Source organism: Larus michahellis, chromosome 7 (assembly GCF_964199755.1).
Source record: "Larus michahellis chromosome 7, bLarMic1.1, whole genome shotgun sequence".
NCBI classification, from domain to species: Eukaryota; Metazoa; Chordata; class Aves; order Charadriiformes; family Laridae; genus Larus; species Larus michahellis.
In genome coordinates, this window is record NC_133902.1 from 36,705,706 (window position 1) to 36,718,119 (window position 12,414).

At 41.3% G+C, this 12,414-nt stretch overlaps 1 protein-coding gene across 1 annotated transcript; it reads right to left on the bottom strand.

Annotated features, from left to right (window-relative positions):
• Positions 1 to 225: 225 nt before the first annotated feature.
• KLHL41 (kelch like family member 41) lies at positions 226 to 11,844 on the bottom strand. Its single transcript, XM_074594352.1, has 6 exons — positions 10,632 to 11,844; positions 7,749 to 7,906; positions 7,549 to 7,656; positions 6,524 to 6,709; positions 3,870 to 4,016; positions 226 to 3,004 (listed from the first exon to the last, which is right to left on the bottom strand). Exons 1-6 carry the CDS (start codon positions 11,739 to 11,741, stop codon positions 2,893 to 2,895), a joined length of 1,821 nt encoding a protein of 606 aa, XP_074450453.1. The 5' UTR covers positions 11,742 to 11,844; the 3' UTR covers positions 226 to 2,892.
• Between the last annotated feature and the right edge of the window lie 570 nt (positions 11,845 to 12,414).

Consider the following 12,414-nt stretch of genomic DNA (forward strand, 5'->3'; position numbering starts at 1 on the left):
GGGTGACTCTGTCGGGGGAGGGTGTTGTGCAGTGAGAAACCTCCAGCTGCTTTTCCTTCCCTGTGGTGTGGTTTGTGCAGAAGTATGGCTTGAGCCGTCTGGGACACCTTCATGTACTTAAAAGACAGACTAGTTCTAAAGGTCTGTCAGCCACCCGGACCCTTGAAACACCTCTACTCCAGTTAACGCAACTTGGAAGGGATACAAAAAAGATTTATACAAAAGAAGGAGAAAATAATGTTTATGTCAGACATAGGCACTTACTAGCAACTGGGTAATTAATTAAATTTAGTATTATAGCATTATGCATTGGACTAGCCCTTGCTAGTAGAAATAAACCAAAATTAGACAAACCATCTAACCTGCCTCTTCTGTAAATAAGACAGTGTACAAAAGAGCAAAATTAGGCTGAAAATTGTAATCCAGAATCAAGATCCAAGAAAAGTCTTCAGAGAGTGACAACCACTTTCCTTACTGGTGGTGAAAAACATTGCTGGTTTATTTATCATGTCTCTCTCTAAACCATCTGCCAGTTACCAGGCTTCCTGTGATAGCGCTCCGCCAGGGATGTAGAAAGAAAAAGTGGAATAGCCAGGAGAATGTTCACTGTAAACTAGAGAGTGGTCATACTTCTGCAAATCAGCCCATTTTCAGGAGCAGCCGTGTGGTGACCACAGCTGCTGTTACCTCGGGGTGACTGCTAGCTGTGCCCTTCTCCGCCACACACACAAAGTGTATGTTTTCTTGCCTTTTTACTAGAAGCAATAGACACTCTACCACTTCCTTTGAACGTGGCAGAGGCAAGCAGCTGCATTTTGGAACTGAGCAGTATGCACCTGGCTGACACTTTTATTTTTTTTACTACCCTGTAGTAGAAGAAGATATTTTTATTGACTGAATACAGATCAGGCCAGGAAAAAACAACAGAACTAACCTAAGATGCAAGATGGTCTCCTCCTAAAGTAGCCCTCATCTTTGTGGGATGACTGAGAAAAATAGTAGATGGTTGTCTGCTTATCATATCAAACGGACAACGGCTCCAAGACGTGGAAGACGACTGCTTTGAGGAAATGTCGTTGAAGGCACAGCCCATAGAAAGACTATATGCACATTATATTTTGTATAAAATGGAGAAGACCATCATAAATATCAGTTAGGAGCTCAGAGTCTGGGCTACACAACAGGGGGCTCTTGCATGACCCTGCTTCTGTACAGATGGCCTTCAGGTAGCAACCATGGAGCATAAGAAAGTTTCGGTGGCTGTGGTGGAAGTGATCAGTCATGGATGATTGTTGTGTTTGCGCTGAACTCTTCTTTTCAGGTATTCGGCAGTCACTCCGTGCCCCACCAGGTATGTTCAAGTTGCGTATGGTTGAAGTTGTGAGTATTCACAATGGGGACAGGATTAAAGCTTGCTATGAGCGGATTCAGAAAGGGCAGCTAAGAAAAGCAAAATCTAAGAGTATTTCAGTAAAATGTGCTGCTTTTGATCCATTGCAGTCATTCTTTCTAAATTAAATCAGCAAGTGTTAGAGCAGATGGGCTGGTGTAAACCAGTGATTTAACTGGAGCCAATGAAAAGATGCTAAAAACAGCTGAAGATTTGGGTACTAAAGGGAAAACCAGAAAATATGTCCCACAGCTTAAGTACCAGTGTACAGTAACGTACCGAAATGAGCTACGCTGGCTGTGCCTTTGCTGTATGTTTACCTCTATCCCTTAGGAAGGCAACGCAAGGGGTCATTTGATAGTTGGAATTGCTCTTCAGTCAGGCATGGTGGGCTTCTCTTCCAGTTTTCCTGCTACATCAGTTGTAATTAGATTTAGATTTGTGACATCCTTTACATTTCTGACACCCTCTTTATTCAATGGAGAAATCCTTTGAAGAGATACTCTATAATATAAAATGGTGGGCATGCTCTACTTCAAGAAAACCAGTTGCTCTGGTTTGGGCAAATGCTGTACTAAGAAATCTGTGTCCTATCCCTATGATAGCGATGATGAGTCGATCACTGAAAGAGACACCACCACATGATACTTTTATAGTTTTAAAAACAAAGTTTAATTGTTAAAAGTTTCAACATCAAAATTAATCAACTCTTTATTAGGTGGAAAAGTCCTCTCTGCCCTATCTCCCCCCTGATAATCGATTCTAGGACTTTGTCATGAATGCTTGTTAATGGCCTCAGATCTCTGAGAAAAACTTCCATAAAATGCTTGCTTTGGAAATAAATACAAAAGCATAAAAAAGTGGAAAATCCTTGTTACCAGAAGCCTAAACATAGGAGGTGATACAGTAGAGCTATTAACCTTGTGTACTTCTCTCTCTTTCCTCACGTCTGGCTACTAGTACAGCAGTACCATGCACTTCAATTCCAGGCTAAATTATTTTTAAAAGGCTCTAATGAAAACGTATTTCAAGATATGGCTGAAGAATGCAGGATTTGCAGACATTGCTGAAGGGGGAAATCAGGCTGTACAAACAGCCAGTTAGAATAAAATTAGCTACCTACTAGTTATAGTTAACAATTAATTCATGGGCATTGTTTGGAGAATACGCCACCAATATCCTGGATTCTCTTGAGCGTAAGGAAGTCCAACTAGTTTCATTCAGTTTCACAGAGTGAAAAATGGAGTTATCTCTGAAATCTTCATTTATTCTAATCAGCACGAATTAGAATTCTTCAGGATTTTAAACATTGGCAAAAATCCAGTTGTTGATTAGCTAGTCAATATCTTAAGACTTGGACAGACAGATGACCTGTTTAACAGTTGACAGTGTAACTAGTGTGCTGCTACAAAACTCTGTACAATTTGGGGACACTTTCACACAACAAACCCAGAAGAGCCTATGGAAACTCCCTCACCGTACCACGTTTTCCAGCATTTTGTTTACAGTTTTGATAACTTGAAGAGGTTTAAGCGTGTAGCCAGGCAGGAGGCTCCCGTAGCGTATCGGATCTCTTTCAGTATGCCGATCCATTCCTTCTTTTCATCGTCGTACCTGCATTTAACAAAAGAAGGTCAGGACATAGCTTCATAAAATTGGAGCTGGATGCTTCATCACCCATACATGAAAGGGAGGACAGTCCACATGTTGCAAATGCTTGTAGCAATCCTGTGCTGAAGGATGCCACAAAAGGCTGCTGTTGTCCTCTAGAACAGAACGGAAAGACGTTCTTGCACCCGTGAGTTGTCGTTTTCCTAGTGCCTAGAGCTCGTTGCTGGCCTGCGGCATACTTTAATTACTCCTATAAAAGCTTCCTCCTTGTCTTAAATATCCCTTCTGAATTCTTACATACAAAGGCGGGTTTTTTTCTGGAAATCCTTCCTATCCCACCAGTTACAACTCCTGAATTTACTTGAGCAACTGAAGAGTCACAGTAGAGATGTGATGAAACATCACTGTTACTGTGATTTAGATTAAAAAAGAAATCTAGGAGATGGGGATTTCTGGTTCTCTCAGAACAATTACTCATTTGACTATTAACACGTGAATATGTGCAGACCTCTGCTTTACAGGCTTTGCTGTGTAAGAATGTCACAAAATAGAGAATGTTTTCATGGTACACTTACAAGGCTAAACCTGCCACGAGATACAGCAACTTACTCTTTAAAAGAGTAAAAGAATCTGAAAAGATCATGACTCAGACTGTCCAAATTATTGGTAGGTGGAAGTAGTCATTAGATCCAAATTTCATGTTTATTTGTTGCATTCTGACAAACATTTCTGTCAGCAAGTGCTTTACAGCCTGCGTTATGGTTCATTTCCAGAGTTAAACAGAAAAATAATTTTACCCTGCAGTGTCTAAAAACCTCAATTTAGATATGGCTTTCCACCAGGAAAGCGTGATTAAAATCAAACTTACTTCCATATGTCAGTGACTTCACTGGGCGCAAATTCTTTAGATTCAAGCTGAATCATTGCAAAGCCTCCAATCGCATACAAAGCTCCGCTTAAGGTGACTAAACTGATGGAACTTCTCTCTTGGGGAAATTCAGGCATAATCTCCCACCTAAAGATGAAAAGAAAAACCTGAGGTAAACAAACACATGGGAAATACTCTAAACTGAATGCATTAAAGTACATATCTGGGCAACATCAATTCAGGTACCAAGGACTGCTTCAGTGAAAGGCTTAGTAAAAGGAAAAAACCCTTGCGATTTCTCAGCAGTGAATTTCAGTGTCTCCATCCCCACGAGGACTTCTGCAAGTCTGAAGGGACAGCATTACCCCGTGAGGACGTCTCTTTCCAGAGACCACTTCTTACAGGTCGCCTGGCCCCATCATCAGAAATGTGCTTTATACAGATATATGGCTCCCCAGCTTCTCTCATTTTTTCCCTATAGTTTCCAAAATTCCATTCATTTCAAGTGGCATTGAAATCATAATTTCAGTAAAAAAAAAAAAAGGCATTGGAGCTTGGTAGCATAATTTCAAATTTTCTGCCAGTTCACACCTATGAACATATAAAACATAGAGACATCCCGCTTCTGGATGATGTCAACATCAAAACTAATAGGCTAATTTGTCTCTCTCACTTGTGTGATTTGACTGTAACAAAACAGCGTAAAACAAGAACCTGCAGATTTTTCAGACCACCAGCTGGATGTGTTTCTGAACAACGAAGAGAAGAATGGAACAAAATTACCTTTACTTCCCTTTGCTTTCTGTAGAAGGTGTAAAGTCCAGAGTTCCCTCATGGAATTACTTCTTGCATAATTCACACTTTGCATTTTTGAATTTTATAAGCAAGTCTCTTTGGGATGGCGTACATTTAACTTAAAGCTTTTGTTGTAGGTGGATGGCTGCAATGCCACCTGTCAGTGAAGACAGCACCACCAAATGCGTTTATATACAATAGAAGTGCTTAGTAATAAAACAAAGGTGTGTCCAGGACCACTTATGAGTTTGAGCTATCATAATAAGGCTTTACCAATATTATTTTAAATGAAAGCTTGTAAATAAGATGATGGGAAGGAAAAGTAACAAAAGTTACAACAAGGAAAATTAAGACTAGAAAGACACAGATACAGAGGGTATACACTGGAAAATCATAAACATTTGGGGGATGCTGACTGCAAAAGATTTTGACTGTGAGGAATAACATTGGAAAATATCTGGACCAAATAAGTGAGCTAATTCCAAGAATGACTTACTCTCTTCTGTTGTTATTTTTTCCGTATAGTGTCTCAGGCACTTAACATTGAAAGTCTTCTGTCGTGGTTTTGGCCGGACTGGCCAATCAGAACGACAGGTGGCCCTCCCCCCCACCCTCCTCAGAGAGGAGAGGAAGAGATAAGGAGATTTATGAGTTTAGAAAAAAAGAACTAAATTACTTTAATGAAAATAATAATAAATAAGAAAATAGTAAATAATAATAGAATAATAAAAAAATAAAGAAAAAAGTATACAATATATACAAAACCGTATCCAGCTCCCAGGATGACCATCGCATCACCTCGGACAGGAGCTGAATTCCGGAACTAGAGTCAGGAATGCTCGGATCAGGATCAAAGGCAGACGAACAGACAGGGTCCTCCCTCCTCAGACATCGGCCATTGAAGAAAGAGCGAGCCAGAGCCGCCTTGCCCCTTTGGTCGCTCAGCTTTGATACTGAGCGTGATGCAGATGGGATGGAATACCCTGTTGGTCGGTTTTGGGTCACCTGTCCCGTCTGCTCCTCCCTGCAGGTGGGACCGCTCTACACTTCTCTGCTTCTGACCCTCTAACGGGGCAAGCAGCAAAGTTAGCTGACCTTGGTTGTTATAGCAATAAGTATAAGCAAGAGCCTCTGTGCATACCATTCCTTGGTATAATCAGGTCTTATCGCTCTGAGAGTGAACAGTTTCTGAACAATATGCTGTTAATTTCAGACTTTAGTCAGTTAGAAGAGGCCCAGCTAAAAAGTAAAATTACAAAGCAGAAAATTGGTTCTGTTTTACCTCAAACCAGGACATCTGCCTAGATTTTTCATATTAAATAAATAAGCAGAATTATCTGCCTGTCAGTAACTAGTGGTAAACGGTATTTGCTGTGACAAGGTAAGCGAAGAGCCACAAGGACATTCAGCCTGTCCTGCTCAGGCACCTGATTTCTCTCGCTGGGGTTTCACGTTTGGTGCCAGTGCCAGATGCCCTCGCCCATCTCTCCCACTTCACCCCTATGATGCCCGCACCCCTGTTAGGTGGCTGTGTGGTCAACTAAATTGGGAATGTCATCAGACTTTAAGAAAAAAAAGAAAAGATGAGAGGGTGGGTTATTTTCACTGCATGAGCTCTTTGATCATGTTTGCAACGTAGCTATACTAGCATATAAAATGGAGGGGGGGGGGATGACAGGAAAAAACGGGTGGAGTTACAGGCTCTTTGAGCTGCTGCTGCTGTTGCTGAAGATGTGAACGCAGACCAAGTGTCTCAGTGGGAGTATAAACACCTGAGCACCTCTGTGATTTATCTCAGGGCTCCTAAAAGCCTAGATGATAAAACAGTTGCTTAAAAATAGCTTGAATTGTGCACTCACTTATTGGTGGTCAGATCAAAAGCTTCGACAGATGCAGTAAGGCCTTCCTCAGTGACACCACCTGCAATGACAATCTTGCCCTTATGGATAGCTGTGCCAAACATCGAGCGAGCCACTTTCATTGGAGCCAGGTCTTTCCAGTCTCCTTTCTTGGGATTGTATACGAATAGTCTGTTAGTGCATTTCCTGGGGAGGAAAAAGAAAACCTGTGATCATTTCTAATGAACTTTTGGCTTTTCCAAGTGAGACCTAGTTCAGGTGGATTGTGTGGGTTTATGGGTTTATGCGTAATAACTCTTTCCTCTCCATGAGATCATTTCTTGTGTCTAAACTGGGAATCTTTACATGTCTACAAAGCACTAATCACATCCATAGAACTAAATCAAACGTTAAATGCTGCTTACACAGGGCAGCAACTTCACTGTACCGTACAGGGGAAAGACCACGTCCCTTGCTAGCATATTCTATTTAGATGGGCTTGTGGTGGAATGTATGACAAAGGTTATAAAAGAAAAATAATGCTGCTGTTTCGGCTGATTTGACAAGCCTGTATCTTAAATATCCCCTATTCAAACACTGAGAAATTACCACCACATGCTCAGTGTGAGTGAAAACTTTGATTTTCCAAACATTATACCCATTAAGGTACAACAGGCATCACAGGTCAGAAAATCTGAAAAACTGACACAGTAATTCCATGGTATTTCTATCTGGAAGGAAGTAATACTTTCAGTGAGGCTCCTCATAGCTATATATTATTAACGTGTCTTCAATGTAATTAAAATTTGCCTTGGAAATAAGTACAGTCATTAAAATAACTAGTTGGGGTTTATATGCAATTTTACCTTATCATGAAAAAGATATTCTATATACCATAATGTGCTCCCCTCTGCCAAATTGTTAGCAACCTTAATCCAGAGACATAAAAAAGGGAAACCCTGATTTCTGAGTGTGAGGACACATAATCTATAAAAGACCAACTAAATAACGTTATAAATTGTCATGAAAAAACTTAAGAGACTCACTTATCATCAGTTTTTCCACCAAGACAATATATCAATCCGTTATTTGAGATAGTAGCATGGCCATAGACTTTGATGGGTAGTTTTTTGACCTCACCCCATTTCATTGCCCTGGAACAAGAATAATATCAACGTTAGGCTCTTGCAACCAACAACGGGCTACTGACATGTCCTCAGTGGGCATAATTAAATTTTAAACATACACAGGATCATAGCACAATACTGAATCTAGAGACTCCTCAGTGCGAAGGTCCTTGCCTGCAATTACATAGATCTTGTTCTCTGACTCTCCCAGCCCGAAGAGACACCTGGCTGACGGCAGCGGAGGAAGGGCAACCCACTCTCCAGCGATGCTATCCAGCTGAAAGAGCATCAAGAACAGGACGCGTTAGGAAAAGCAAAGGGTAAAAATCCACACAAAGAACACTGTTCCACGAAATTCATCTAATTGCACTTCGTGTCTCTCAACAGCTCATCTGTTTGCCTGCACAACCTGCCCTTCCCTAGGTGCAGCTAATGAAGGATGACTTCTACACCCCCGTGCTCCATGGTGCTGAGACCTCGCAGAGCCAATGCTCACCCTCACTCATCCTCACCCAGTCTCTTTGCCTCTTTATTAGGCTCTTCCTTGTTTGAAGGTCCCTCACTCTCTGGGTTCTCTATCATATGTTGGAAAGAACATGTGAAGAGCATTGTTCTTCCTGCCTGAAGGGAGCAGACACTCTGCTCTTCCACACCTATACATTTGCCGGTTGTGCTCGTCGCTACAATGAGAGGTGCCAGACATCCTCACACCGGTCCTCTGAATGATCATGAAATATTACATGGCGAATGGCACAGATGTTTCTGCTGCAATTCCTAGAGCAAAAGAGGTGGTGTTTCATCACAAATACCCTCAAAAGCTCCTGAGATCTCTGAAGGCACAATGAATAAAGACTTCACTTCTAAGAAAAAAAGGCAGGCAGTGCAGCTCCATTGGCTGTCCATATCGGTGTCATCCCTACTGAAGTACTCCCACAGCTGTCTCAGTTCACATCCTGTTGGCTGAAAACACCTAAGGAGAGCTTCAGGAGGACAGAAGAAAAAACAAACAACCAAACCAATATTTTCCTAGAACTGTGGTGCTTAATTTTTGTTTTGATCTGCGAACTTACAATTGAACCTGAAGGCTCTCTAACATTCAAAAAGAATATTTTCGCTTTTCTCTTGTGGATAGATTTGCTTCATGATGTACAGGAAGGGAAGGTCAAATGTGAGTTTGGATGAGTGTAAAGGCATTTGATAGAAAGCAAGAGAAAGCTCAAGTCAAAGCAGTCAGGTCTGGGTTTAGCTCAGTGAAGTCCCTTTTCCAGCAGTATGTTCCACAGTCAGGGTCTCTATGCTGAAATGCATCTCCCAGATGTGGTAGACCACCCCTATTGGACCAGAAGTTTTATTGCAGCAGTGAAATTCAGTTCACGGGCACGGATTGCCCCAGCAGGTGGATCTGGGTGGTGTAGTGAGGAGAAGATGTTCCCATCACGGATCACAGCATGCTTAGGGAATCAGCCTTGAAGATGACATACCTACCGACGATAGGGCAGAAACGGGTCACACATTTTTGAGCCAGTGGCAGCCTTGTTTTCTCCTGGGTTGCTAGCTACCAAATAGAATGTTAACAGGTGCTTCACTGGCGGAGAAAGGGAGATCAGTAAATGAAAATCGGTTTGGCACCATGTTAACATTTTAGAGGGAACAACGGCCACGTGGGTAACGCAGACAAGTATTTTAACTATAGGCAGAAGCAGCAGCAAGTAAGCTTAAAGATGACAAGCCAGAGAGCAGGATTTCAGGAAATGGATGGAGACATATAAAGCAGGATTCGGAAAACTTCATCATTTTTTATATCGATCGTGAGGTTTAGTTTTTCAAAGGCCTCTTTCTAGTCACCTCAGACTTTGACTATTCAGTTCTGGCTTATATCCATTATGATGTCAACACAGTGTTTTTATTAGAAGAATATTTCTGTAGCAAGTTTTGCACTTCAGCGATGACTGCTTTACACCTTACACAAGGAAATGAAACTGAGCAAATCCCTCTCTAGCAAACCAAGACTTCCCTCTCACAGATCTAACAATGCCTGAAACCAACTTTTTCATTGCGTGTGAAATCACAGTGACCATACTCCTATAAACGCTTAGTGTTTGCATTTTTTAATATCTGAAGTCTTTCAGATTCTATCACTGCTTATCACTCTGCTTTATTTCATATTGAAGCAGGACCTACTTTCACTCTTTCAGGGCAATGTGCCTCAAGACAGGACATGGCCAGCAGCATATTGCAGAATTCATGATGAGAGAGTTTAAATATCCCCCAACGCATGACCCAGGTAGCTAAAAGCACAACAGAATTAGTTTATGGTGTAAGCATGCCAAATCGTGTTTTTGCTGTTTTTTCTGGAGTATGTTGTGGAAGTTATAGTTTGTATTAATCAGCCTTATATTTACACAGATTTACAAAGATATAAAATTACGCTCTTGGTTGAAACATAGTATTTAGTGTACTGACATTGACAGTTTGCCAAGAAAACAACTTTCTACCTCTGAATTAGTACATATTTTAGAATGCCCTTAGGTTTTCAAACGTGGATGTGACAAAAGGACTTCTGGAATTTTAGGGACAAAAGTGGCATTTAAAATACGCACATTACTGCTGTCATATTTCAGATGCAAAAAAAAGACAGACATCTCATTCGACCTAAAGCAGCTAAGCACTGAACTTTCATGGAAATTCACAAAAGCCTATTATTAGGCTTACATTTAGGCATCTGTACCGTGAAAAATCTGTGCCTTAAACAATGAAAGCCAATGCCTAGATATAATATACTAATCCTTTTAATCTTTTCTGAGATATCACCAGGGGCTTGGTCTTGAAAGAGAAGATGCAAGTCCCTTGGTTTCATTTCTCTCTCCGAGACAGGAATAGCTCTCTATGGATACTTCTCTCCGTCAACTGTACAGAGACCAGACCACTCACTTCATACACTCTAAATACTTTTCAGTAACTCTTATAAGCACCTATTATTGCCACAATTATAAAGCTTATACCTGGAAGAAGTATGACTGGAAAGGCTGATCCTTGTTCTCCTCTTCCACATACAGTCCTCCAACAATGTAGACCTGATTTTGTTTGGTGACGATACTGGAATGATTTCTGGGAATCTGTTCAGCCAGGGCTGCTAGGTAACATTCGTTTTCAAGAGGATCGTAAGCTACGGCAGCAGTGTCATTTACCAGAAGAATGAGGTCTTTGACGAACATGCCGTGCCTGGGAAGGTCATTTAGGTAGCCGGGCAGTAAATCTTCATCTCCTACATCACCATTCACCTCCCCTTTGCCTGACTTTTCTGCACTTTTGCTAGAGTCAGGCAGTTTTCCAGCAAAAGCATCCTTAATAATCTTTACTTTTTTCTGAAGGTCTGAGTTGCTTTTAATTATATCGTCCTTCTCAACATGCTCTTTGAAATATTTTTCCGGCATAAGACGAAAACGTATGCAGTCAAAAATCTCCCCCAGGTTCTTTACTCTGTTCTCCTTGTCTGTTCGGACCCATCTCATTACGGCTTCAAATACCAGTTCTTCCTTCTCGACGTTTAAGCTGTCAGGTGAAATAACCGAGATAAGTTCATGCGGGGCAAGCTGCATGAAGTCCTCTTCTTTGCAGATCTGCACAAAATGATCTGAAACAAAATCACGGGCAGAAAAGGCAAGCCTTGGGCAATCAAGCAAAACACCTAATCGAAGGATGGCCAGACAGTTGCCAACAGCGAGCCTCTTCTGAAGGTAGGAGACGCACACGGTGAATACAGAAGGGATCTGAAAGCGACTGGCCAAGGCAAAAATATCTTGCACATTAGAATCATTAAGATCTATACTTGCCGAATAAAGGTATTTGACAATCATATCCAGGATGCTGGGGTCGACGTTATCTAGAACGACCTCCTTCTTTTTCTCTTCGTTTTGCTCAGATAGGAAATACTCACGAAAATAAGGGCTACATGCCGACAGAATCAATCTGTGGCAAGGCAGGCTTCTGTCACCGGCTTTTAGAGAGCAATCTACAAACTTTTTCTCTTCCAGGAGTTCCTTGAGGCCATCCTGAAGAAGGGTGGATTGGTAAAGCCTGAGCTCTTCAGTGAGTTCCCTCTGGGAATCCATTTCGCAAAGAGTTGGGAAAGGGGAGGGAGCAGAAAGCTTTAGCTGTTGCCTGCCCAAAGGTCTGCCTGTAAAAAAGGCAGACCAATGTGCTTTGCCCTGCCTGAAGCCTCCGCAACTTAATCTCGCTCGCTAAATATAGGTACATACTCTTACAGGGCGGAATTTAGGATGGATGGCTTGGAAAGAAAGAAGAGTTGCTCTCGCAGCTGTCAAAGACTGAAAGAAGCAACTGTTGCTTTTGGTCACTATGGTCAGGTTTTGCCATCGTTCTCCACAGTGAATCAATGAGATTACGTCCAATGTAAGAAATTATTTGACATGAGTAAAGACAGCAGAATCTGACCCTCCGTGAGACAGTTCTGAGCAACATTGTAAATATACATGTTAACAAATATTCTGAAACAGAAATATTACTAATCAAGCTGTCAGTTGCAACTACTGTTTGCTTTTTCACAGTTGCCTAATACATCTCACTGCTGCAGTTATAATCAAAAAACTTCAGAACTTTGCATCAACTATCTATGCTCTTAAGATTATTTATTTTTTTTTACATACCCACATTACATCTGCAATTTCTTCAGATATCGATAAGGCTTTGAAATTCATTTTGAGCTTCTTCTCAATATCCATTTGGTTGTATTTATTGGTAAACAAAACTCTACTGTTTAGACAT

Excerpts from the sequence above, each read along its gene's own strand:
- KLHL41 (XM_074594352.1), bottom strand. The coding sequence starts at position 11,741 with ATGGATTCCCAGAGGGAACTCACTGAAGAGCTCAGGCTTTACCAATCC. Across the intron at positions 7,657-7,748 it reads GTATTGTGCTATGATCCTGT|GGCAATGAAATGGGGTGAGG; the intron begins GTATGTTTAAAA and ends TTCTTGTTCCAG. Across the intron at positions 4,017-6,523 it reads TTTGATCTGACCACCAATAA|GTGGGAGATTATGCCTGAAT; the intron begins GTGAGTGCACAA and ends TTTCATCTTTAG.